The sequence below is a fragment of the Empidonax traillii genome, unplaced genomic scaffold, assembly GCF_003031625.1.
Source record: "Empidonax traillii isolate 1590-97213 ecotype Southwest subspecies unplaced genomic scaffold, ASM303162v1 scaffold492:size733235, whole genome shotgun sequence".
Lineage (NCBI taxonomy): Eukaryota > Metazoa > Chordata > Aves > Passeriformes > Tyrannidae > Empidonax > Empidonax traillii.
The window spans coordinates 265,759-290,067 of record NW_020955685.1 but is presented as its reverse complement, the minus strand read 5'-3'; the positions used below and the strand labels follow the sequence as shown (position 1 = coordinate 290,067).

At 53.7% G+C, this 24,309-nt stretch overlaps 1 protein-coding gene across 3 annotated transcripts in view; it reads right to left on the bottom strand.

Annotated features, from left to right (window-relative positions):
• MTMR4 (myotubularin related protein 4) overlaps positions 1-24,309 on the bottom strand; it is a 55,690-nt gene that overhangs the window by 20,133 nt on the left and 11,248 nt on the right. For 2 of the 3 annotated variants that reach the window (XM_027896300.1, XM_027896301.1), the window contains exons 2-6: positions 15,732-15,805; positions 4,982-5,071; positions 2,346-2,462; positions 1,616-1,698; positions 1,304-1,470 (exon numbers count right to left, since the gene is read on the bottom strand). In XM_027896300.1, coding sequence (XP_027752101.1) covers positions 1,304-1,470; positions 1,616-1,698; positions 2,346-2,462; positions 4,982-5,071; positions 15,732-15,734 — 460 coding nt within the window. In that variant the 5' untranslated portion in view covers positions 15,735-15,805. Of the gene's footprint in view, positions 1-1,303; positions 1,471-1,615; positions 1,699-2,345; positions 2,463-4,981; positions 5,072-7,312; positions 7,452-15,731; positions 15,806-24,309 lie in introns of those variants that run through there. The other variant, XM_027896299.1, reaches the window with a different exon arrangement.

The following is a 24,309-nucleotide window of genomic DNA, read 5'->3' as shown; positions in this document are numbered from 1 at the left end:
CAGCCCTTGGAGCATGTCCATGGCAAGGAGAAACTCCAGGGCAGCTGGATGGCAGCAGGGACGGTGCTCTACAAGGGGTTCCTCTGTTTATTTTGTCAAGTCAGATCACTTTTCGTCTCAGAGCACAGAGCAGGATGGGAACAGCCTCCCCACGTCACTGTGGGAGTGTGGGGAGTTAATTTAATCCACTGTTGCCCTTCTGCCAGTGACAGCTTCCAAAGTGGCCGTTGGGAATCCCACGGCCAGGAGTGCTGAGCACCCACCCCAGGCAGTTCCTTCCTCCAGACTGCTCTCAGACGCTGACTCAGGGTTTGCTCTCTCATGTTTTAGCCTCACCTCACAAATTCTGGCTGCCTTTGTTGCTCCAGTGTCAAACCCTGCTAATAAATAAATACTGCAAAGCTCTTTGCCTCAGTCATACCCTGCAGTAACAACTTCCACAGGTGAGTTTATTTATACTAGAGAATACTACTTTCCCTAAAGGAAAGACAGCAAATATCTCCCAACTGCTGGTGTTTGGGGCATGATAAGGACACAGAATTTACCTTTTCTCTACCAGCTTATTTTTGGTATCTCTTTGAGCTCTACTATTGAATTTCATCCCTCTCTCCCAGCCTGTTTGGACATTTCACTAAGGCTACTGCTGCTCTCCTGCAGGATCAGCACATTTTTTAGGCCTAAACCCAGGTTTCTCACCCATTTCAATCCCTTTTTGAACAGGGTAATCACGAATAAGACAAAGCAGCTGCAAGGGAACTTTGTGTTCCCAGAGAAGGGAAACTCCCAATCCACACGAGGGCACCAGCACAGCTCTGGTGTTCTCTTTATGGATTCAATGATTTGATGTGTGCCTGTGTAAGGATGAGCCAGAGCTCTCCACAGACCTGATCCTGGGAATGTCACAGCATTTCTGGGTGTTGGAGAAGAGATGCAGATGGGCTCATATTAATTAGGCTGCCTCAAAGCTGATAATGTTTACAGGACTGCCTGAGCTCTCAATCATCATGGTGAGAGTGCTAAAGCATGGGATGTTTTCTTCCTTCACAAGGAGAAAGGAAAAAAGCTGCTTCTGTGGTGCTGGCTCAGAATGTTCCCTATTATATTTACAACTATAATTCTTTCTACTGCGCTTGTTCTCCTGCAGCATCCAGCCATCAGCTGGCCTCAGGATGAGCCAGCAAGGTGAATTTGGGCTATGGCTGCAGCAGAGCTCAAGACACAGCCAGACAGGGCTTGTGAACAGCAAAACTGCACTGCAGTGGTCGTGGGCAGAGGAGCAGGGAGGGGACAGGCAGGAGCTCACCGGGACGGCAGAGATGTGCATGTTGATCCTCCTCATCCACACAGACTCCCAAGCACCAGGCGTGGTAGGCGAACGCAAAGAGGTCCTCAGGCTTGGCAGGGCGGGCGATGGCTCGGGTCAGCCTCTTCAGCCACTCCTGGCACTGCTTGAAGGTGGAAAAATGGCACCTGCAGGCACAAAGGCGAATCCCCCTCAGTGGGGACGTTCACCTGTAGCCGTGGGACAGCTCAGTTCCAACGGCAGCACAGAGGGAGACAGCAGAGCTGGTCAGGGCCCGCAGCAGCACCCGCCCCACGGCACTACAGCGGATACCTGATCACTTTGGAGTCCTTGCAGACGATGTGAAGCTGGAACATATCCCGACACTCCACACTTTCCATCATCCTCAAAGGCACCTGTGGGAGAGGGGCAGATGCAGGGCATGACGAGGCACAGCACGACAGTGGCCCCAGCAGCCCTGCCCGCAGGCCCCTCACGCTCAGTCACGGCTCCGGCAGCAATCACGAGCTGCCACCAGGAGCTACAAACCCACTCCCAGGGCTCTGGAGCTTCATGACTCAGCGTGCAGCTCCTTCCATGATGACTATTCTGATTCCTGCTCTGTCCCTGGGTAATCTCCCACCCGGGGCCAGTTACTGACTCAAGCGCAGGTAACTGAGCAGAACAGCAGCTGCAGTAAGAGGTGGCAAGTCGAGGCAGTGAGAGAGAGCCTCAGGCTCCCACTGTCTGACTCTGGGTTGGTGAGAAGTTTCATTAAAACTGGCCTGCAAGAGACCTCAAAAGCCTTAAAACCACCAAGGTTGAAGCTTGAATTTAAAGAGAACACAGCAAAGGAAAGACCTAATTAGTATCCCAAAGAAAACCCCATCCTCACGCCTCAGTACAGCAGCAGAACAGCAACTGCATGCCCAGAGGCAGCATCAGGCCTGGCATCCTTTAAGAAGCACCTTCCTGTGCCACAGCCCCCTGAAAAGGGTTATTCCCACCCCTCCCTGCTCTGAAACCCTGAGAGAGGTGACGGTTCAGGCAGGTCCAGGCTCACATTGATCACGGAATCCTTGAATTTGATGTGCAGGCGGTAGTTGGAGATGGCGATCACGGCGTCGTTGGCATGGCCCAGGTACTCCACCCCCTCACCCTGCAACACAGTGAATGGCACCTGCAAGGGAGACAGCACGGGGTCAGCACCCACACACAGGCAGCACACAGCCCAGCCACAGGAAAGGAGAGCCTTGTGCACCGGAATTCCCAGAGCCGCTCTTCCCACTGCCTCTGCAGCGCACCTCCCATGGGAAACCATTCCCAGCAATGTGCTCCTCGTGCCCTGGGAGCTGTCTGCAGCATGGAACAGCACTGGGACCCACTGCCCAGCCCCACACATGGATCTGCTTCCCAAGGATGCCTCCAGAGCACCTCCTGAAGGATCGTGCTTATGAAGGAGAGGTGTGAGCACACACACTGCCCACCTGGCAGTGAGGGTGGGCGATGGTCTTTTCCAGCCTTAATGATTCTGTGATGGGTCAGACTTCCCTGCCCCAGGGCAGTGTCACCTATGTGATCCTGCACCACTTAAATGATCATCACGGTGAGACTCACCATCACTTACCACTCAGGTAAGCAAATGAACCAAAGTTGTGTCCATTTTCTGCTAACCAGGCAGAGGAAATCTCTCTGTATAGTTATTTGTATGCCTGAGGAAGCTTGTCCTGGTTAAACCACAACAAAGCTTCACTAAAGTTACCTGGATTTGGGTTTTTTTTTTGTTAAATATCTAGATAATCAAGTGTCTCTGTGTTCCTCTCCATCAGTCTGGACACGCCATAGCTATTTTTAAGATGTGAGATCCTGGCAGACAGTCAAGTTTGACTTTCCTTATATTAAAAAAAAGAAGGCAGAACAGCCTAAAATTCACCAGGGCCCTTTGTCCTCAGCTAATCAGGCTCCTCCTGTTCCCTGAATGCCACCTACACCAGGTGATGCCAGCAACCAATTATGCAAAAAATGTCACGACAATTTATCATTTCAGCCAGAGCTGGAACCTGCCAGACAGGGCAGCTGATGGCACAATTCATTACGCTGTAATTAGTGCAAGTCAGACCACCTTCTCTTTATTTCTAGCTTGTTTCTACAGCTTGGGTATGTGCTGCCTAAAAACCTGAATTTCCTGGATTTCAGACTTCAAGTGACAACTGTACAAACAACTTCTCCTTTCTTTGTACAAAAATAACCACCTTAGACTGGCATGTGTCCGAACACCCTTTAAAGGTATTAATTATTTGCCATGAAGAGAATATCCTCTCTTTATTTCTGCAGTTTATTTCTGCATGCTTGCCAGGGCTGTTTTTAGCTGGCATGTGTTTCTTCTGCTTACGTGGCTCTTTCACACAGCACCAGAAGGGAGACAGATTAGAAAGGGATGGAAAGGCTGCAAGAACTGACAGAGGGAAATCCTGGAATAAACCGGTAGGTGCCTCAATGCAGCTTGTTATCAAGCCACTGGTATCCTCTTGGAATCACAGAATTAATTGTGCAATGGTTTGGGTTGGGAGGGGCCTTAAAGCTCATTCTGTTCTAACCCCCTGCCATGGGCAAGGACACCTTCCACTAGCCCAGGTTGCTCCAAGGCCTGTCCAACCTGGCCTTGGACACTTCACTTTATATTCAAATAGCAATTTACTGAAGGGAAATTACCCTTGGGAGGGGTGATTTATGGTCCTCCACGCAGAAGACTCAAAGCAGAGCCTGTTTTTCTCCAGGAGCCTCGGCTCAGAGTCATTTCACCCCCGAAGGCCTCAGACCTGCAGCCTTGACCCCAGCAACTCCTCAGCCCGTGGCTGCTCCTTCAAGCCAACTCCTCTCAGTCCTTGCCTTGCCCAGCACCTTTTGCCAAGGCAATGCTGATCCCAGAGCAACCTCAGCCACTGCAGCAGCAGCGGGAACAAGGTGAGCCTGGCTCCAGCCCCAGGAGGAGGACGATGAGCACTGGATGATGCCAAAGGAAGCACCAAACCCCTTGTGCTCCTGCCCTTGCTGCACAGCAGCAAAGCACCCAGGGCTCTTCCAAGGGCTTTTTGCAGCAGGAGGCTGGCACCATATGGAGGTGTTTCCTTCCAGCCACTCTGCAGCAGGAAAATGCCAGGAGCAACGTGTACCAGGGCCAGAGCAGGCAGTGCAGTCGCTGCACCGAGCACGGCCCCGCTCCGACAGTACAGAATATTCTGAGTTGGAAGGGACCCACAAGGATCATCAAGTCCAACACCTGAGCAAATGGCCCACACTGAACCTGCAACCTTGGTACTATTAGCACCATGCTCTAATCAACTGAGCCAATCCCCTGACCCAGGGAACACCTCCCTGCTGCAGAGACACACAGGCAGCGGCACGTTCCTCGCTACCAGCACGGGCAAGGACAGGGAATACCCAGCCTGGCTGTGCATTGCATCATGCTCCAGCCACGTTTCCCAGAGGCAGGAGGTGCTGTACACATGCTGGCAGGGCTGGGAAGGCAGGGATGGCGCGTTTGGAATGACTGGCAGCGCGTGGAAGGACCCACCGCTCCGAAAGTGATCTTTGGCACTGGCCAGCCCGTGGCCTCCAGGCTGCCCTGGGCTCGAGAGCTGCCCTGCAGAGCCCAGCCTGCCACATCCCAAAGCTGTCTGGGTGTTCTGACTTCCTTACCTGCAATGATTCCTCCTCCTTTACGAGCTCCTTCGGGGGGAACAAGTCCTTGGCCTGGATGTACTCCAAACTGGGAGGGCCCTCCTCACCCTGCATTGCAAACAGAGCACACAGTCAGACAGGCCCCAGTCAGCACATGCTGTGAAAGCCAAAAATTGAAGCTGCTGGATACTCTCAGCACCCCAGGAGTTTGGGGATCCCTGTGCATGGAAATGCCTGTTGTGCCTCTGCACCCCAGCATCTCCTCTGGCTGTTGCAGAGTCCCCACAGCACAGTGAAAGGCCAAAGCAGGTCTCCAAGTCCTGCCTCTTCCAGCTGAGAGGTGTTTGGAAAGCCAAGCAGATGCACATGCAGCATCTGGGACTGATGTGACAGTAATTTGTCACATCAGCTGTTCCCCTGTTACCTCCCCCGGTACAACAGCAGACGCACCATGACACTGAGGGTTTCCATCTACAGTCCAGCTTCAACCAACTCTTCCTCTTAAGGACTGCTTTCTTTGAGGAGTTTTTATTTTCACTTTCAGCCCAAAAAAAACCTGGCAAGAGCCTGAAAGTTCTTGAGGAGAATATACAAGTGGAAAAAGTAACCCAACAACAACTGCACCTGAGTGCACTCAGTTCACAGCAGGCATTACCGACTGGTGCCAGCACCCAAGCAGGGCACTGAGCCCCAGGGGACACGTCCACACTGCTCAGGTGGGCACCCCAGAAAGCCCATGGAGGCCTCAGGGTGGTCTGAGAGGACACACAGAGCCTGGACACGCCATCCCTGACAAGTAGAGCGTGTGTCTCAGTTTAGGACCCGAGAATCTTCAGTCACTCGTACAATCATAAACTATCCTGAGTTGGACAGGACACACAAAGACCAAGTCCAACTCTTGGCCCTGCACAGGATACCCCAACAATCCCACTACGTGCCTGAGAGTGTTGTCCAAACACTCCTTGAGCTCTGTCATGAAATGTCAGTGCCAATTTTCAGCAGCCCTCCCGCAGACCCTGTCAAACCACCGTGTTGTCTGAAGGAGCAGCACTCGGATGCTCACAGCTGGGAGCCCAGGATGGTGTTAATTCCACATGTATTTGGTGTGGGAATGTTTTCTTCAGAATGCCTCCCAACCGTAGCTTCTCTAGGCTCCAGCATTTACCAGGAAACACTGTTCTGTAAGCACCGAGTAATATTTTAAAATGAAATATCTTTCTGGTTATGCCACCCAAGACAGAACCTGAATTTTAAGCTGAAGAAAGGAGATACCAACCCTTCTGGCTCAAGAATATTTAAAATGATGCTGAATCCCCTTGTGTTAGTGACAGGCGCTGAGGCCTCGTCACCCACAAGAGCAGCGTGGCCTGAGGTGCTCTCTGGACCTCAGATGGGGGTGACCAGACCCGCCCCAGCCCATCTCCCAGGAACCTGCAAGCACGCTCTTACAACTGGTGTACAACTCGACATCAATCCCAGCTGGAGGGAAAGGCAATGCCCCTCCTCACCCCCACTGTGATGGACACAGGGCACAGCACCTGCGGGGGGCTCGGGGCCCCTCCTGCCACACCGAGGCACAAAGGGACGCTGCCGGTGCGGCAGCCAGGGAGGGGACATCTCCCATCTCCACTTAGCAGCTCGCAGAGAAATCCCAGTGAGCGGCAGGAACTGGAACAGGGCAGCCCGAGCTCTCCACCGGCCTGGGTGTCCTTGAGTCCCGCCTTGCCTGCGGCGCAGGGCGGGCGGGAGGCTGAGCATCTCCTGCTGCCACATCCCATCCCGGCGAGTGGCAGGGCGGGGGCTCCGAGCCCCGCGCTCTTCACAAGCCGCCCGATGCCCTCAGAGCCCGTTTGGCCATGAGTCCCCCGGGGAGGGACGGAGAGCGGGTCTGCAGCAGGGGCAGCAGAGCAGGAGAACTCCTCTCCCCGAAGGTGTAAAAGCCGCGGAGCTCGGGACACCCTCCCAGCACGGCAGCACCAGCACAGGAGGGGTCCTGCACACCCTGCGAGCGCCGCAGCCATGGCGGGAGCGGAGCTCCCCTGGGGTCAGATGCTCTCCACGGTAATTTTCCAGCTTCAGGCAAGGACCGGCCGCATCCTGCGTGGCACATCACGGCACACGGTGGTCGGGGCCTTCGAGCGGCTCAGGGACTGCTGTGCCCTTGGGCCGGGGCAGGGCAGCAGTGACCGGCCACCGTGCCCTCCGGCGGGAGCCAGGAAAGGGGATCCCCCCCTCTCCACGCCCAGCTGGGCAGACCCAGGGCGGGGGATGCAGGAGAGAGAGCGAGCATCTGCCTTACGGCCCCGCTTCCATGGAGGAGAGAGGAGGGCAATGAAAAGCAGCACTTACAAAGCAGTTGAGCATGGAGCAGGAGACGCGGCCTGGCAGACTCATGTTCATTTCCCGAGGCGGCAGCAGGGCCGGGCAGGCACAAGCAGCATCTCCTCCCTGCGGCTCCGAGCTGCGGCCGCGGGCCCGGCGCTGCGGCAGCGTCCTCGTCCCCGTCCCCGCTCCGCCGGGAAGGGCAGGAGCATCCCGGCCGCCGGCGGCCCGAGCAGGTGCCGCCGCCGCCGCCGCTGACAATGGAGGGAGGGCGGGAGGAGGACGGGCAGACTCCTCCTCCCTCCCGAGGCGGCCGAGCGCGGCTCTGCCATCTGAGCGTCTCGCTGACAGGCGAGGCAGAAAATGGAGCGGGCGGCGCAGGGACCGCGGCCCCGCCGGGCGCTGCCCCTTCCTCGGCCCTTCCCGGCGCGGAGGCCCCGGGAAGGGCATCCCCGGCCCCGGGAGGGGCATTCCCGGCCCCTGGCGCTGCTCCCGCCGGCACCTGCCTCGTGCCGCGCTGACGGCGGGAGCGCCGGGAACAATAGCGGGAAGGCGGCTTCGTAGCCCGGCACCGAGACCCTGAACCCGGCACTGAGTCCTCTTGCCCCGGCTTTGCATCCCAGAACCGAGCCCTCCGCCCCAAACCCCTCACCCTGACATCAAACCTCTGCCCTCCAGCCCAGCACCGACCCCTCGGCCCCAGCACTGAGCCCTCTGCCTCCATACCAAGCCATCCACCCCAAGCCATCCACCCTGGCACTGACACTTCCACCCCAAGCCCTCCAGCTCAGCACTGACCCCTCTGCCTCGACCCCTCTGCTCCAGCCGTGCTCCCAGATGCTCAGGCAGGACCTGCCGCTGCATCCCTGAGCCCCCATCCTCCTCCAGTCCTCTCTGCCTGGCCTTGGAGATGAGGACAAAGGGGCTGCCCTGCTGCTGGCTCACTGCAGAACACTCCCAAGACCTTAATTCCCCCTTCCCAGGAGCTCCTGAGTGTGCAGGGAGTAGCATCACATCCCCAGCTCCCACCAGCACCTGCGTGCCAGAGCTCAGTCCCTGGTGTGGGCAAGGCTCCCCAGGGCCACTGTTCCCCTTGCTGACCATTTGGACAGTCAATGCCCATGGGAAGCTTCTTCAGCTCCCATTTGACAATGCTCACAGACACAGGTGCAGGAAATGCTGTGGTTGAGCATCCATCACCCACCCCAGCACCCCCAGGAACTCACCTTTGCTACTTTCAAACCCATGAGCAAACAGCTCCCAGGTCACAGCCCATCCCAGAAGCCACAGGGCAGCGGTTTCCTGGGCAAAACCATCTCCATTTCTACCATCAGCTGCTGCTCTGCCTCCACCACTGGGCCAGAGGGAGAATTTCTTTCTTCAAATGAAAAATTAAAACCCGGCCCTTCATCAGTCCTCCAAGGCCCAACTGTTTGGCTCAAACCACACAAGCTTTCTGCCCCCAAAACAAAACACAAATCCAAAACAGAGCACAGCCCATGGCTGTTGAGCTCCTCTTAGATGTGGTTGCCCCCAAACCACCACAGACAGCTCTCCCCAGCAATACCAATGAGATCTCAAAGGGTTTTTCTCAAGTCAGACAAAAGATTTGGGCATTTCTCTGCAAAATTGTTCAGTGTTAGATTATTCAGAGCTGCTTTGGCCACGGGACAGCTTTGTGACACCCAGACCTGCTGCCTGCTGTCACTGCAGGGCAAAACACTGAGCTCTCTTGCTGGGAAAACAATCCCACAGACTGCCCAGGGTCACACCGGATAAAAGACTTGGAAGAACATACAACCACACCTGGAGATAAGCCATGAAATCCCATTTCAGCTCGGCTCTGTCCCACTCCAACATTTACATGGAGTGGGCTGGGTGAGCATCAGGCACTACCCATCCTCAGGGGCACTCAACTCAAGCTGGCACCCACAAACCAAAACACAAGGAGGGTTGTGGATGAGGACAGAGGGTTAAGGATGAGGTTATGGATTTGCCTTGGCCAAGTGTGAGTGGCAGGGGAGGTGCCCTGCTCCCTGCAGGTTCTCTGAGGGGAATGTCAGAGGTGTGCTGAGCAAGCACGGCAGCATAAGGTGGAAGAAACCTTTTATACTGGAGAGAAAGTGGAGCTATAAACACTGTAAAGTCAATATTTATTCTTTTTCCTGACATGTATCAAGGGAAAAGAAGCACAGCAGGTCTGGGGAAACAGCTGAAGCTCAGGAGTCTCTTAGGCAGACTTTGAGCATACATTGTTATTGAGAGCAGACAACACACGACCAGTGTTTATACCACACAAAACCATGGACAAGGCAGGTAAGAGTCTGCTCTGACCCACAGCAAGATTTTTAGGACCGAGGCTCAGTTCAGGGCCTGGCATGGGGCCTGTTTGCAGCTCGAGTTGCAGAAGGACCTTTGTAACCCCCCCCTAAGCCGCAGCTGCGCCGAGTTTTAAAGGGCTGCTCGTCAGAGCACGACTTTGAATTTCCAACCTAAGCTGACCTGAACACCCACAAATAGAACCCCTTCTGCTTTCACTGAAATATTTCTGTTCTTTTAGCATTAGAAAAAGATTCACACACGGCTTACAGACTTCTGCCCGAGCGCTGAGCCTGGTGCAGAGCAGAAGCAGACCTTGCCCCGCAGTTCAGTGCTTTGACAGAGTTTCAGGAGGAACTGCATTCAGACTCTGCTTTCACTTCCTTCAGCAGTTCCCGAAATACCTGCCCTCCTTTCCCCTCCAGTGACCCAGGCGAGGCCAGGAGTGGCGCTGGGCAGGCGGGGTGGCCCAGCACGGGACCGCAGAGCGCTCCAGCCTCCTGAGCTGGCTTAGCCAGAGGGATTTCCTGAATGCCACCTCGGATGCCTCCCCGGCTGAGCAGCTGAGTTCTGCTCCACTATCACGAATCAGCAAGGAAGAGGAGGTTATTTTCACACAACTGGGCTCCTCCTCGTGCATGTGTGTGTTCGTGCAGGCAGAGAGAAAAACCTCCCTCCTCATCGCCCAGCCACAACAATCCAAAAGGTTTCTGGGCTCTGAGGAATCAGAGCTGAGTGTAACCTGGGTGGCGTGTTCTCAAGGGCAGTTGGCAGGGATTAACCCTTTCCCCTCTCACTAGCACTGCACAGTGCTCCTGTGCTGCTCTTCCCGCCCCTCTGGACACCTCTGCTCCCACCCTGCAGGTAAACAGCTTGCAACCTCTCCTGAGGGTCCCCAAAGGGATCTGGAGGCTCGGAGATAACACCGAGCTTGGCAAAGATAGGACTGGCATTCAAGGAGCCATCCTGCAGCCTCCAAGGGAGAAGATATTCCCCATGGAAACAAGCCTGCATGCACCCAGAGCCCAGCCTGCAGCACGGGCTTCACAGGGCTGAGCTGCCATCTGCTCCCAGTGCCCAGGGAATCCCTACTGGGAGCAGGGGACAGGCACAGAGATGCTGGAATCTTTCTCATGGCCTGGAGCCAGCCAACACCCTGAACTGTATCGTTTTGTCCCAGCATTCCACAAGTTTGGGAATGGGTAGGGGCCAGGGAGCAGCTAATTCCCACCCTGCCAGGTCACCTCTGCAGGATCTGCAGTTCAACCTCTCCAAACCTGACTATTGTCCCAAGCAAAGGTCTGCAAATGTCCCAGATTGCTGAATGACTCACAGATTAGCTGGGGCAGCCCAGCCCCCGTGTGAAATACAGGTGCTGGCAGAGTCTGTTCCCTGCAGAAAGGATGAGAAGAGCCATAATCTGATCACAGGGCTGGAACACTTCTCCTATGGAGCCAGGCTAGGAGAGCTGGGCATGTTCAGCCTGGAGAAGAGAAAGCTCTGGGGAGACCTGAGAGCCCCTTCCAGAGCCTAAAGGGGCTCCAGGAGAGCTGGAGAGGGACTGGGAACAAGGCATGGAGGGACAGGACAAGGGAGAATGGCTTCAAACTGCCAGAGGGCAGGGTTAGATGGGATATTGGGAAGGAATTCCTCCCTGTGAAGGTGGTGAGGCCCTGGCACAGGTTGCCCAGAGAAGCTGTGGCTGCCCCATCCCTGGAAGTGCCCAAGGCCAGGTTCCAACTTAGTGGAAAGTGGAGGCAGGAGGAGAACCAGACAATCTTTAAGGCACCACATCCATCCCTTCTACAGAAGTGTGGGCTTTCCATCCCCCCAGCACAGTGCATCCTGCAGACAGAGAGGAGGGAGGGCAAGGGATGGCAGGGATCCGAATGCGCAGCCCTGTCCCTGGGAGCACATCCACTGCCCAGACCGCCCTGATCTGCCTCCAGCTGGAGAGCACCGGCAGGAAAATTGGCAGGAGGAGCTGACTGCCCTGGGAAGGGACTTTCAGGACATGAGAAGCAAGTCAAAAACAGCCAGGGCAGCTCTGCCTGACAGCCGGGGGCTCTGGCAGCAGAGGGGCCATCAGGGTACTCCAGTTTAGATCCTTCCAGGTCTGAATATATTTTTTTTTTTTAATGAAGATCAAGGTAGGAACTGGTCATCTAGATCTTTTTTTCCAGGTAAGGAGGGGGAGGGAGAGACTTGTATCATTTTTCTCATCCTAGAATCTAAAATTTCTCCTCTTCCTGCTTGACAGCTGCTTCAATGGGGTGAGATGAACTGCACTTGGACATGTATTTCTCTCTCTCTCTCTCCATAAGCTGATGAAGGGACCTGACAAGCTGTGGCCAAGGGGACTTCTTGTTCTGCCTCCCCTACTTCTGTTGCACAAAGGGCATCTTTGTTTCAAGTCTGCCCCTACAAAAACAGTTCATTTCCTCAAAGCCTGAGGATGAACTGGAAGGCTGCTGAGCCACCGAGGTGGCCTCCCAGAAATAACCCCCTAAACCTGTGCAAAGAGAAGTCGCTGTTTTATAGCCCATAAATCAGGACTGGGATGGTGAGTTGTCATCTTTTCATCTTCAGAGGAGGACAGAAGAGCTTAGGGATCCGTAATACTGCATTTAGTGTTTGCTCAGAAAGTTGCCCAGAGGTGAGCACGGAACAGAATGTGGAGCAGGAAACCTTTGAGAAGAGGGAGAAAAGGGCACAAGTCACGGGCTGTCGACTCTGTGTGCCTCAAGAGGGGAAAAGGGAGGGCTGAGCTGCACAAGCCCCACCTGGAATGAGTCATGGGCCCCTCCAAAGGGTAAGAGCAAGAAACTCAGATGTTTATGGTCCCAGTATTCCCAGCAGTGGGAAGAGGGAATGCTGCCACGGGAGCTGTGCGTGCAGTGAGAGCACTGAGCACAGCAGCACCTGCACTCACGCACCTGCCAGGTGAGTTTTTAGTAATGTATTAAGGTACCAGGGCTCCACTGGCCAGAGTTAAGGATTAAACCAGCACTGGTGTGGTCTTCAAGGTCATTCCCATCACAGCTGGTCCTTGGGGAAAAGCAGGAAGGGCCTTGCAGTCCAAGCTCTGAACTGACAGTCGACCAAACATCTGCGCAGCAGAAAGGGCAGAGCAGCTGCTGAGCCACATCTGGGCTGCTGCTGAGTCAGGGAGAAGCTTCTGGGCATGCCCTTGCCATCTAGAGGGCACTGATGCCGTGCCCTCTGCCTCCAGTGATCACAGGGAATTCAGGAAGCACTCAGCATGCCTGCAGGGAACAGGATTTCCAGCCAGCCCTGGAGAGCTCCAGCCCCAAAGCACCCCTGGCCGAGCAGACAACATTCTGCATTGTCCATTAAGCAGCAACCCACCCCCAGCCTTCCCTGTGTTTAACTCAGGAGTCACAGCCCTCTGGAGAGGTCCCAAAAGGGCTCCAAGGAGCCTGTCAGGGGTTTTACAGCAGCTCTCTCTGCCTTCAGCTGCTGACAGAGGCTCAGGTAAGTAGGTGGAGGCAAGTGCTTATTTCTCCAGCCAGCAATAACAAATTGCTTTCTCTCCCTTATGACGGGAGACAAAAAGCCTATAAGTCCCTTACCAAAATGGTGGGTGAGGGGGGAGTTGTGGGTTTTGTGTTTTTGTGGTTTTTTTCCCCAGGAGAAATAATATTTTTTTTTTAAATCGAAAGAACATTTTAATAAAATATGAAAAAGCCCTAAATCTTTTTCAGAAAGGCCTTTGAAAGGGTATTTTTCAGGTACTCATGAGGAGCAGAAAATGCTCTTGTCTATAAGAAACCAAGCTGTGGTTACACCTAAGGGCCAGGTCAGGAAAGGACACAGGAAAGGAGCACAGGGAAAAGAATAATAAGTCCACAGTTCCAGTCTGCGCACCCCAAAAAACACAGAGCCCCAGGGAGGGGTGACAAGGACCAAAGTGGCTTTGCTGCAGAGAATTTAAAAGACTAGAGCTCTTCAGAGGTCTAAGGGGAATGTAAAATTTGTAAGTAAGAAAGAATGTAAATGTCTAAGGGGACTGAAAACGCTGAAGGGCAGGAGATGCCTCCAGGCAGCACCACACTTTACTGTTATTCCCTTTATGAGAACTGGGGACCCACCAAAACAACAGGGGGCAGGTTCCAAAACACAGCCAGCACAGCTCTGACACACTGCAACATCTTGGTTTTAAAAGCCTGATGAATCCACGAACGAAAAACCTACCAAGGGCTCCTAAAACATCAATACATCGTTTCTGGCTTGGCAGGACCCTGCAGAACCTGACAGGTGAGGGCACACACCTGAGCCATGTTCCCCCTGCAGCAATCCCTGGTGGTCCTGTCAGTGGGGTATCTGACCAGCCTGGCCTTCTCCACGTTACCTGGAGGGCATTTTGATGCATTTTCCATGTGTTTATCCCTTTTTTTTTTTTTTTTTTCATTCATATCTGGATACATCTGCATCCCTCTCACCCCCCAGAGAAGCTGTTGGGTTTTACACCTCCAGTGTGACACCAGGGGGGGGTTCCAAGGGGAAGTGCAAGATCCTTTATCAGGTTGCAAAGCAGGTGTTATTTTCACCTCTCCATCCCAGAGAAAGCTCCTCATCCTGCGTGGGGATAAGCTCTTCCAACAGGAAGCACAGGAGACCTTGAGGCAAAACCAGGGAGCACAAGGATAGGGACTACCCCAAAAATGCTGCGTGTGTAACTACCAGAGCTGAGAGTGCAGAGAGCACATTTCCCTCCCTATTCCAGTTGTTAACAGAACCCATGGGGGGACAATCCCTCAGGAGATGTCACGATTTCCTCGAGCACTCTGCCAGACTTTTTTTTTTTTCCCTAACATGTTTAACCTAAATTTTCGTGTCCTCAATTGGAATTCCCAGCCCTCTGAGTGTCTCTGCTGTTCTCCTCAGCGCTCCTTCCCCCACCACAACACACTCCTGGCAGTGGGAGCACAGAGAATAAGCTGATGCTAATCCGTGTCACTGCAGCAAACTCAGGCTCTGCCCACCCACAGCCCCACATGCAGATCACCCCTCTTCAAACTACCACCCTCAGGGCACTCTCAGCATATTATCTTTCAACATTCCCAGTCTCCAGCTTTTTTTCCCTCCCAGCAGATCCCTCGCATTTTGGGTTATTTCTTGCTGGAGGCATTAGAGGCCCTTTATCCGAGTTTATCAGCAATCTGGCTGCTTTGGCTGAGGTTCAGATTCTTTTCTACCACATTTTTTCTGTGACTAATTCTTGTGAAATTTCTGCTACTTTGGTGGCACCAGAGCTGTTATTAACATGGTGTTAAATCCTTCACTGAGAGGTGACAGAGGAACACAATAAAAAACCCCAGCAATAAGTTTTAAAGTAAAAAATAACTCATAAGCCACAAATGTCAGTAGTCCAGGGAGACAGGAGGGGTTTCTAGTTTTATTTCCTTTTTTTTCCCAATATATTCCAACAACAGGTTTAGGGGTAAATGTATCCTATCAACAGCATCTTGCTGACATTCATGAAAGCTCTCTGTGTTATATTATTACATATAATGCACAATACTACAGCACTCTCCTTGCTCATTCTTGCATTTCTTCTCATGCATTCAGCAGCAACACGAGATTTGGACACACAGAAAACAAGACCACCCACAGAGGACAGAGGCAGACTGGAATCATGGAATCATTAGGGTTGAAAAAGCCCTCCAAGATCATCCAGTCCAATTGCCAAGGCCCCCACTAACCCATGTCCCCAAGTGCCACATCCACACATCTGTTAAACCCCTCCAGGGATGGGCACTCCCCCATTGCCCTGGGCAGCTGTGCCAGGGTCTGACCACCCTTTCCATGAAGAAATTGTCCCTGATGTCCCACCTGCCCCTCCCCTGGCACAGCTGGAGGCCGTTCCCTCTCCTCCTGTCCCTGTTCCCTGGGAGCAGAGCCCGACCCCCCCCGGCTCTCCCCTCCTGTCAGGGATTGCAGAGCCAGAAGGTCCCCCCTGAGCCTCCTTTTCTCCAGGCTGAGCCCCCCCAGCTCCCTCAGCCGCTCCTGCTGCTCCAGCCCCTTCCCAGCTCCCTTCCCTTCCCTGCACACACTCCAGCCCCTCAGGGTCTTTCTTTAGAGAAGAAATAGGATATGGACTCACCATCCTCAGACACCGTCCAACCTCTCCTGGTTCAGTCACAGCTCAGTCTCTTCTTGTTCCTCCACAAGTCTCACCTGCAGCAAAGAGGAGACAACCCAGAGCAGCTGCTGAGTTTACAGGAACTGAGTTTAGAAAGGAAATCAGTCCAGAGGTTTAGCTTACAGGAATGGTACGCCAGTATGAACATAGAGGGGAAAAAAAAAATCAAGATTCCCCCATGGCCAGTGCTCTCTACCTATCCCTGCTATCCTTCAGTTCATGCCCTTTCCAAGAGCTGCTGGAAATCAGATTCAGCATCACAGGGGACACACCAAATCCTTAGGAGAGCCACTGACACAGCACACAGGACTCATCACCCACCACAGGTACAAAACCCACACCTCAGGAGCACGGGAGGGAGCTGAAGGAAGACAGGCCTGGCCACTGTGCTTCATGGACCTGGAGAGGATCCTTCACAAGGAACTTTTGAGAAGGTTGCTGTGGACTTGGGAGGAAATCACCTCTAAAATCCAGTCTTGTCCTGCCAGTGCCCTGAAAAACCAGCAGCCCCTTGTGCCAGCTTTGCCCCTGCTCGCAGGAGCTCACAGAAGGCATTTCTGGGAGGGGGAAAAGCCAAGCAGCAAGACTTAAGCAAGGTCCTTCTCCAACAAAATCCTTTCCAATAGGACCAGATGGTCCCACGGGTGATCCTGGGAGCTCCACTGAGGAAGATCTCCCTAATATGGGATCATTTGATCACCAACATCTCTCTGACTCGCCCACACTCTGCCTCTGCTCTGCTCTTCCAGCCCCACTCAGGGGCCAGGCTGGACATGGCTTGGAGCAAGCTGGTCTAGTGGAAGGTGTCCCTGCCCATGAGATGAGATGAGCTTTAAGGTTCCTTCCAACCCAAACCATTCTGGGATTCTGTAGTTCCAGATGTGTCCTAATGTTTATTAAATCCAATAGTGTTTTAAGCAGGGATGTTCAGAACTCAGTCAGAGCTCACCAACCAAACCTGATTTTTGCACGCCAAAGCTTCAAGAACACTCAAGGACTTTGGTAATTTTGGCCACCATTAATTTTAACCTCTCTCCTCCTTAGGTGAAATACAAATGCCAAGGTCAAACTGGAGAGTGTCTAAACATCTCACACGACACGCCCCAGGCTGAGCAACCCCCTCCTTCCACCCACTGAGGAACTGTGTCAGCCACAAAAGAGCTTTGGAATACCTGCCCAAGGCTTTCCCTTGCTCAGGAATTTCCTTCCCAGCCCAGAATCAGGTGAGGTTTGGCACCCCCACGCCAGAAGGCCAAGCTGAATGCCAGCATCGAGGAGTCATGGCTGGAATGTGCCTCTCACCCTCTCACCGGGAGCCCGGTGGGAGGGAGCTGCCACCCCGCCTGAGGTTGGAATCATTATCCTTGGCCTTTGACAGGAAAGGACAGGAGAAAGGAATGGGAGGTCAGAAAGGACTCAAAAGTTATGCAATATATTGATACATTTAATTATCTTTATAGGGTCATGGAGATGCTCCCAGGGCTGGAGCCCCTCTGCTCTGGAGCCAGGCTGGGAGAGCTGGGGGGGTTCACCTGGGGAAGAGAAGGATCCAGGGAGACCTGAGAGCCCCTTGCAGGGCCTAAAGGGGCTCCAGAAGAGCTGGAGAGGGACTGGGGACAAGGCATGGAGGGACAGGACAAGGAGGAATGGCTTCAAAGTGTCAGAGGGCAGGGTTGGATGGAATGTTGGGAGGAAATTCCTCCTTCTGAGGGTGGGCAGGCCCTGGCACAGGTTGCCCAGAGAAGCTGTGGCTGCCCCATCCCTGGAAGTGTCCAAGGCCAGGTTGGACGGGGCTTGGAGCAACCTGGGCTGGTAGGTGTCCATGTCTATGTCAGGAGGGTCTTTAAGGTACCTCCAACCCAAACCATTCCATGACATTACCTTACATTTAAAAGCAGATCACCAAGCTTCAGGAAACTATGAAAAAAACCCCCACAATGGGAATCGAACTTCCTAGGAAAACAGAAAAAGCCAAATACTGCAATGTCACCCTTCAAACCTAGTTCAGCCTGGCTCTTTTCAACTATAAAAGCCTTTTTTCCACGATTTAGAAATGATGTCACATCTCAGGACTTCACACAGGGACGAGCAGCAGCCACCACACCACTTGGGAGAGTCAGTGCCAGCAGGTGACTTACAAGTGAGATGAGAAGCACAATTAGCAAGGGAAATAAAATGTTAAAAATGCTTTTTTTCAGGAAATCTGAAGCTATCTGAATTATTAACACCGAATGACACACGAGGACTGTTCCTGCAGAGCAGGTACAGATTTATCCAATCATTACTCATGGCCACCTCAGTTTCTCAGTTCCTTCCTCAGAGGAGAAGTTGGTAATGGCCAGACACCGAAACTCTTTGGCTGTGTCATGTGTGAGGAAGTTCCTCCTGGCTCCCATCCCCCAGCTCCTCTGGAAAGCCACAGTTGCCCGAGAAAAAGGCAATTCACGGCAGGGGACTGAGCATGAGCTCAGCCTGCAGGAATGCTGTCACTCCTCCATCCCCGAGCGCTTCCTCCTCCTGCTGTCAGAGCAGGGATGGAGCTGAAGGGGCTCCTGAGGATTTATGGGATGAAGAAAGCCAGGAGATACCACAAAAACCCAAGTGCTGCTTGTAGCACCGAAGACCTCCAGCACTACCCGGCCCAGGCTTTGCTCGTGCATCTCCACATGTTCCTGTGAGGCATCCCAAATGCATCCCCCCCGTTTCAGGGCTCCTCCTTCCAAAGGCTGCTGTGTCCTGCTGGCTCTGCCACTGTGGCTTCCAGCCAAAGGGTCTCCAGCCCTTGGGAAGGAGGTGGCAGCTGCCCAAAGCACCCAGCACCTCTGTCCAGCACCTCTCTAGGCTGGCACCCACCACCTCTCCTGTGCAAGTCAGGTTTGGCAGCAGCTCCAGGGTCTGTTTCCCAAGCAAAGATGTTGGATTCCCCCAAAATCCAGGTCAGAAGCTCCCCTTAAAATCTCAGTCACTGGGGAGAGGCTGGGGGTGGTCACCTGCTGTGCCAAGGTGGAGGCTGATGCTACGGAATCAAATGAAAAGAGGACCAGAGTCAGGGAAAGCCAAGACAGAAAGGATGGAACTGGAGAGAAGGGAAAAGAGAAAGATGCCTTTTCACACACAGACAGAATCACAGAATGCTTTGGGCTGGAAGGGACCTTAAAGACCATCACATTCCAACCCCCACTGCCATGGACAGGGACACCTTCCACTATCCCAGGCTGCTCCAAGCCCCGTCCAACCTGGCTTTGGACACTTTCAGGGATGGGGCCTCCTCACCCTCACAGGGGAGAATTTCTTCCCAATATCCCATCTAACCCTACCCTCTGGCAGTGGGAAGGCATTCCCCCTTGTCCTGTCCCTCCAGTTCCTGATGCAGAGCTTCTCTCTGGCTTCCTTGTAGCCCCTTTGGATTCTGGAAGGAGCTGGGAGGTCTCCACACAACCTCCTCTCCTCCAGGCTGAACAGCCCCAACTCTCCCAGCCTGTCTCCAAAGGGGAGGTTCTCCAGTCCTCTTATCAACTTCGTGGCCTCCTCTGGACTTGCTCCAGCAGTTCCATGTGCTTCTTATTTTGGGGGCACCAAAACTGTACACGGCATTCCAGGTGGGGTCTCACCAGAGAGGGGCAGAATCTCCCTCACCTGCTGCCCAGGCAGCCCAGTGGAGTTTTTTTGTCAACCATCACCCCTGAGTCGCCCCAAACCCAAACCCTCCCAGTGTTGTGCTGCTGTGGCAGCAGGGGCAGAGCACGGGGCTCACCCCCCACGGCCAGCCCAAGAGAGCACTGCCCTCCCCATCCCCTCCATCACAGGATGGTGCTGCTGGGGCCAGGGGGTGATGCCACCTGACACACCCAGGTTGGGGGAAGGAGAGAAAATAGCTCACTGCACTCGAGCACTTTTATAGCTCGTAACTGCCCCGGAACTCTCAGCCCGGGAGCCAAACCCTCCAATAATAATGCCATGTCAGAGCTGAGAACACTTGTAAACCCTTTAATTTGCTCCCTCTGCAACCTCCTGCCCGTGTGACTCACACTACACCTCCTTACACAACCACACTGCTGCCCCCAGGGATCTTTGCCCCTCCTGGTGAGAAGCAGGGACCGGAGCAGTGTCTGGAAACCTCTGTCCCAGCTCCCTGCAGATGCTGGAAGAGCCTGGCCAGGACAGAGCTCTGCCTGCAGAGCTGGACCATCCTCCTCCAGCAAGCTCAGCCTTGGCCCTGGCCAGACTGTCACACACACCAGCGACTGTCCTTTCCCAAACTGCAGCTCTGGACTCAAACACCCAACTGTCTCCCTTCAGCTGCAATCCAAGAAACCGAACACGCCCTGGAAACCCCAGCTCTCCAAGCAAAAATCAGGAGAATCAGTTCTCTCTGCCTCTCCACATCTCATGGAGGTGCCACAAAAGTCCAGAGCTGTGGATTTACAGGAGTCTTTGAGAAAAGCTTAAAGCCCTGCCTCCAGCACACCAGATTAACAACACTGAGCCAGGCACAGGGAACATGGAACAACGAGGAATGGAACTCCCTGCCAGCACAGTAGGGGGAGCAGAGGTCCTGGGGGAGAGAGGGGGGATGCCCATCACACACAGGGGGATTTCAGACACACACATGGAGCTTTGGAAAGGTGGGAAAGGCAGTTCTGGTTTCCCGGTGGGTCAGCATGGCCGTAGGGGTGTCACAGAATTGTGGAATGTGCTGAGCTGGGAGGGACCCCCAAGGATCATTGGGCTCCAACCCTCAGCCCTGCACAGTTCCAGCCCCAAGAGTCCCCCCCTGTGCCCCAGAGGATCATCCAAACCCTCCTGCAGCTCTGGCAGCCTTGGGGCTGTGCCCACTGCCCTGGGGAGCCTGTTCAGTGCCAACCACCCTCTGGGGGAAGAACCTTTGGCTGAGATCCACCCTGACCCTGTCCTGACACAGCTCCAGCCACTCCCTGGGGTGTTGTGGGTGCCCCAGGCGAGGTGGGTGGCCCCTGGCAGCTCCTCACTTCCCGCCGGGAAACTCGGTTTTAATTGCTCATAAAACTGCAGCAATTGTTTGCAGTTGGAGCACAGCGCCTGCCCCGGGCAGAGTTTTGCTTTAATTTCAGCTAAAATCGTAGAGCTGGTCCTGGTGCACTTCAAGGGAGAAAAATAAGTCCAATATTGAACAGGGGATGTTAGGAAAAAAAAACTCAAAAAGCACAGACCCTGTTAGCCTTATTGTGATCCCAAATGAAACAGAAACAGTCCTCTCAAGCCTCTCGACTAATTAAAGGCTAAAAATATAATTGTCAGACCCTACAGCTACATGCAAAGCAGACTGTATGGGATGGTCTTTGTTATTTTAAACAAAATTACAATTCTGAGGGCTGTTCCTAATGAAGGCCACGACCAGCTGCTCTTTGACAACAATTCTCTTTTACTGCTGAATAACTACTAAAAAGAAAGGATGGGGCTACCAGAGCTCAGGAATGTCACAGCAACACCAGATGATGGTGACAAGTTGCCAAAGTATTCAGATTGCTCTGGAAGGGATCATAATTTATGGGTCTAACCAGGGGCAAGGGATGAATTCCAAGATGCAGAATTAGCCATGGATGAAGGCCTGCTGGAATTGTAGAATTAGAGGACCCCACAGGCACCTCCACTTGAGCTGCTCCACAGGGACAGGCAAAAAGTCTACTGCAATGATATATGAGAGCAGTGGTGGCAGAGGGGATGGATTGGTGGCACTTCTGTCCCCAGCACTGCTGGGACCACAGCTACAATTGCCTCTGGGTGGCCAGGGCTCAGCCAGCATGTTTAGAGCAGGAAGACCAATCCCATCTAGTGATCCAAAATAAAAACAGCTTGGATATGCAGCTTTAAAACCAAATAAGAATTATAATTTTTTTAAAAATCCTTCAATATGCTGAAGTATTTATGCAAAATATCATCAGCTCTGGGCAAGGATAGATCTCAATCCAATTACTGGTAGATGAAATTTCAGAACGGAATAAATTCCATCAAACTTATGGAAAAAGTTGTCCTTGTTGCTGCTTGGAGTACTTACAGTGGATTAAAGAGCTGGTTTTCAGTCCATGTCTGAAAACATAAATCCCCCCCACAGAGCTCTGGGCAAGCAGAGCTGCCTGTGGTGCCCTCAGCACATCCCAAACCTCCAGCTGCTCTTCCCAAGGAGATCAGTGAGTCCTATATCCAAAGTTATCCCACCTGGGAGATGTGGGGAAGGGGATACCTGCCATGGCACTGCAGAGCTGCACCTGCATGACCCATCCTGGGTGTTGGGAGACATTCTCAGGCCAACAGGGAGCAGGACAGGGATGTCAAGGACATGGATGTCACCTCACTCAGCCCATGGCACAGAGCCAACCACATTCCACCTTGGCTCACCCACAGCCACTGGGAAAAGGTCACGGCTTGCAGACCCTTCCTGGCCCTCCAACCAAAGAGCCAGGTCATCATTAAAATGCCCTGGAAGTGGGTTTTTTCTTCATATTTCAAAACAATCAAGACCTCTTTGAAGGCTGATTAGGCTCCACTTGCATTCCAGGGGGGAACATCTAGGCTTCAAACATGGGACTGTTCCCAGGAGCTCAGACCAGGACACAGAGAGCAGCAATTTGCAGGACTGGAGTGGGCAGGAATGCTCCTGACTGCACAGTCAGGGAGAAAGGCCCTCAAAAACACATCCAGAGGTGGCTGTGCTGGTCCTCATGCCCACTCCCAGAGCAAGAGGATGTTGGAGGCTGGTGATGGTCATGGAGTGACACAGGGAATACAGGGACAGAGTATCCAGCCCTGTGAAGGAGCCTGGGATCAAGGGGGGACACAAACAAGCGTGTGCCAGCTGCAAAGGAGGGCAGAGGGATGTGTGTGTGAGGGTAAGGTCACACACAGCGACTGCAGGTGACAGGACAAGCCAGAGAACAAGTACCTGGTATAGGGAATGGAGCAGAGTGTCCTGGCAACTGGGGTGAACCAGGAGCTGCACTGGGGTGAGGACCCCGGGGCAGGAGCACCACTGGGGTACAGACAGGTTTGGGGTCATGCCAGTGAACGGTGTAGAAATGAGGACTGCTGGGGGTGGAATAAATAGCCTTGCAAGGAAGGATGCAGGAATGTAGAAGAGGGTGTGGAGAGAGCTGGAGGGGGAAATGGGCAAAGAAGATCAGAGCTTGGGGGAGGAAAACACCACCAGAATTCAAAAAATTCCAAACTCGATAGGCTGGGCCAAGGATGCACCTGGAGCAAAGAGCTGCCAGTCACCTCTGTGTCCGGGGACAGCTGAGCCTGGGGACACCATCAGTGGTCTAATGACAACTTGTTTTGCAGAAGAGTGAAGAAACAAGGGAGGGGGAGATCCCTCTGGTGCATCCAAGCTGCAGGACCACATCCCCAACAGCATTTTGTCTGTCCCACCCCTTTCCTCTGCCACGTCTCGCTCAGCCAGGAGTCAGGAGAGATGGACATGCAGAGGAGCCACAGAACAGTTTATACCATGTGCAAGATGGAACAAGATGATCTGTAAGGTCCCTTCCAGCCCAGGCATTCTGTGATTCTGTGAGGTGGTGGGACGTGGGCAGATTGACAGACCCCAGCCCGGAGGGTCCAGCAGTGCCACCCAGACGCCATCAAGGTGTTCAGGATAATGAGGGAAGAGAATGCTTTGCCAGAGCCCTAACGAGCACTGCCATCCATCTCTGCAGTGGCTTTAAGCATAATTAATTCCAGCAGCCTGCCTGCCTGCCAGCTGACTCCACTCTTTACATTAATGGCAGTGAAATCCCAGTTTCAAGGGGACAGCAGCGACTGCAAAGGAAGCAGAGCCAGTGTGGGATCGTCTCCCTTCCTTTCCCAAGGCTGTGACACAGCCCCGGGGCCGGGGCAGCTGGTGGCACCAGGTGGCAGCAGCACACTGGGGATGCTCCCTTGCCAGGGCAGCCTCCGCCTCCTCCTTCGTCTTCCCAAGGAGCTGGCAGGGAACTGGGACTGGCAGAGGCTCTGCCATGGCCGTGCTGATTCATTTCCCATCCTAGCCAGGGAGAAGCCCAAGGCAGCAGCAGAGAGCAGGACAGACCCCTCATTCATTTCAGCGAGGGCACATGGAGGAGCCACGGACCGAGAGAGCCCCCGCTGCCCCTGTGCCATCCCCACCCTCCAGGGCTTTCATCCCGAGCTGGCAGAGATGGGATTCAAAGCTAAGGCTCCAAGCTGAACTCCATAACCATCACACTGACAGAGACAGGAAGCACAGCTTTGGCAAACATTTCCCAAGTCCCCTGTAACTCCAGCCCGTTGTTCTCGGAGCTTTGTTTGCTTTTCTTTTAAAAAACAGTTGGGACATTTCAAGTCACAATTAAGCCTTTATTCAAGTACAAACAATTGCCTGGTCCCTACCCAAAGCAGTGCAGATGGATCCATCCCAGCTGCAATCCAGACTCCTGCCTGCTCCTGGGGGTCCTGCAGCCTGCAGGGAGGGATGTGTGGGCAGTGGGCTCACTCTCACCCTGCCCTGGCAGTGCCTCTCTCCTCACCATGCACTGATCTGAACTCA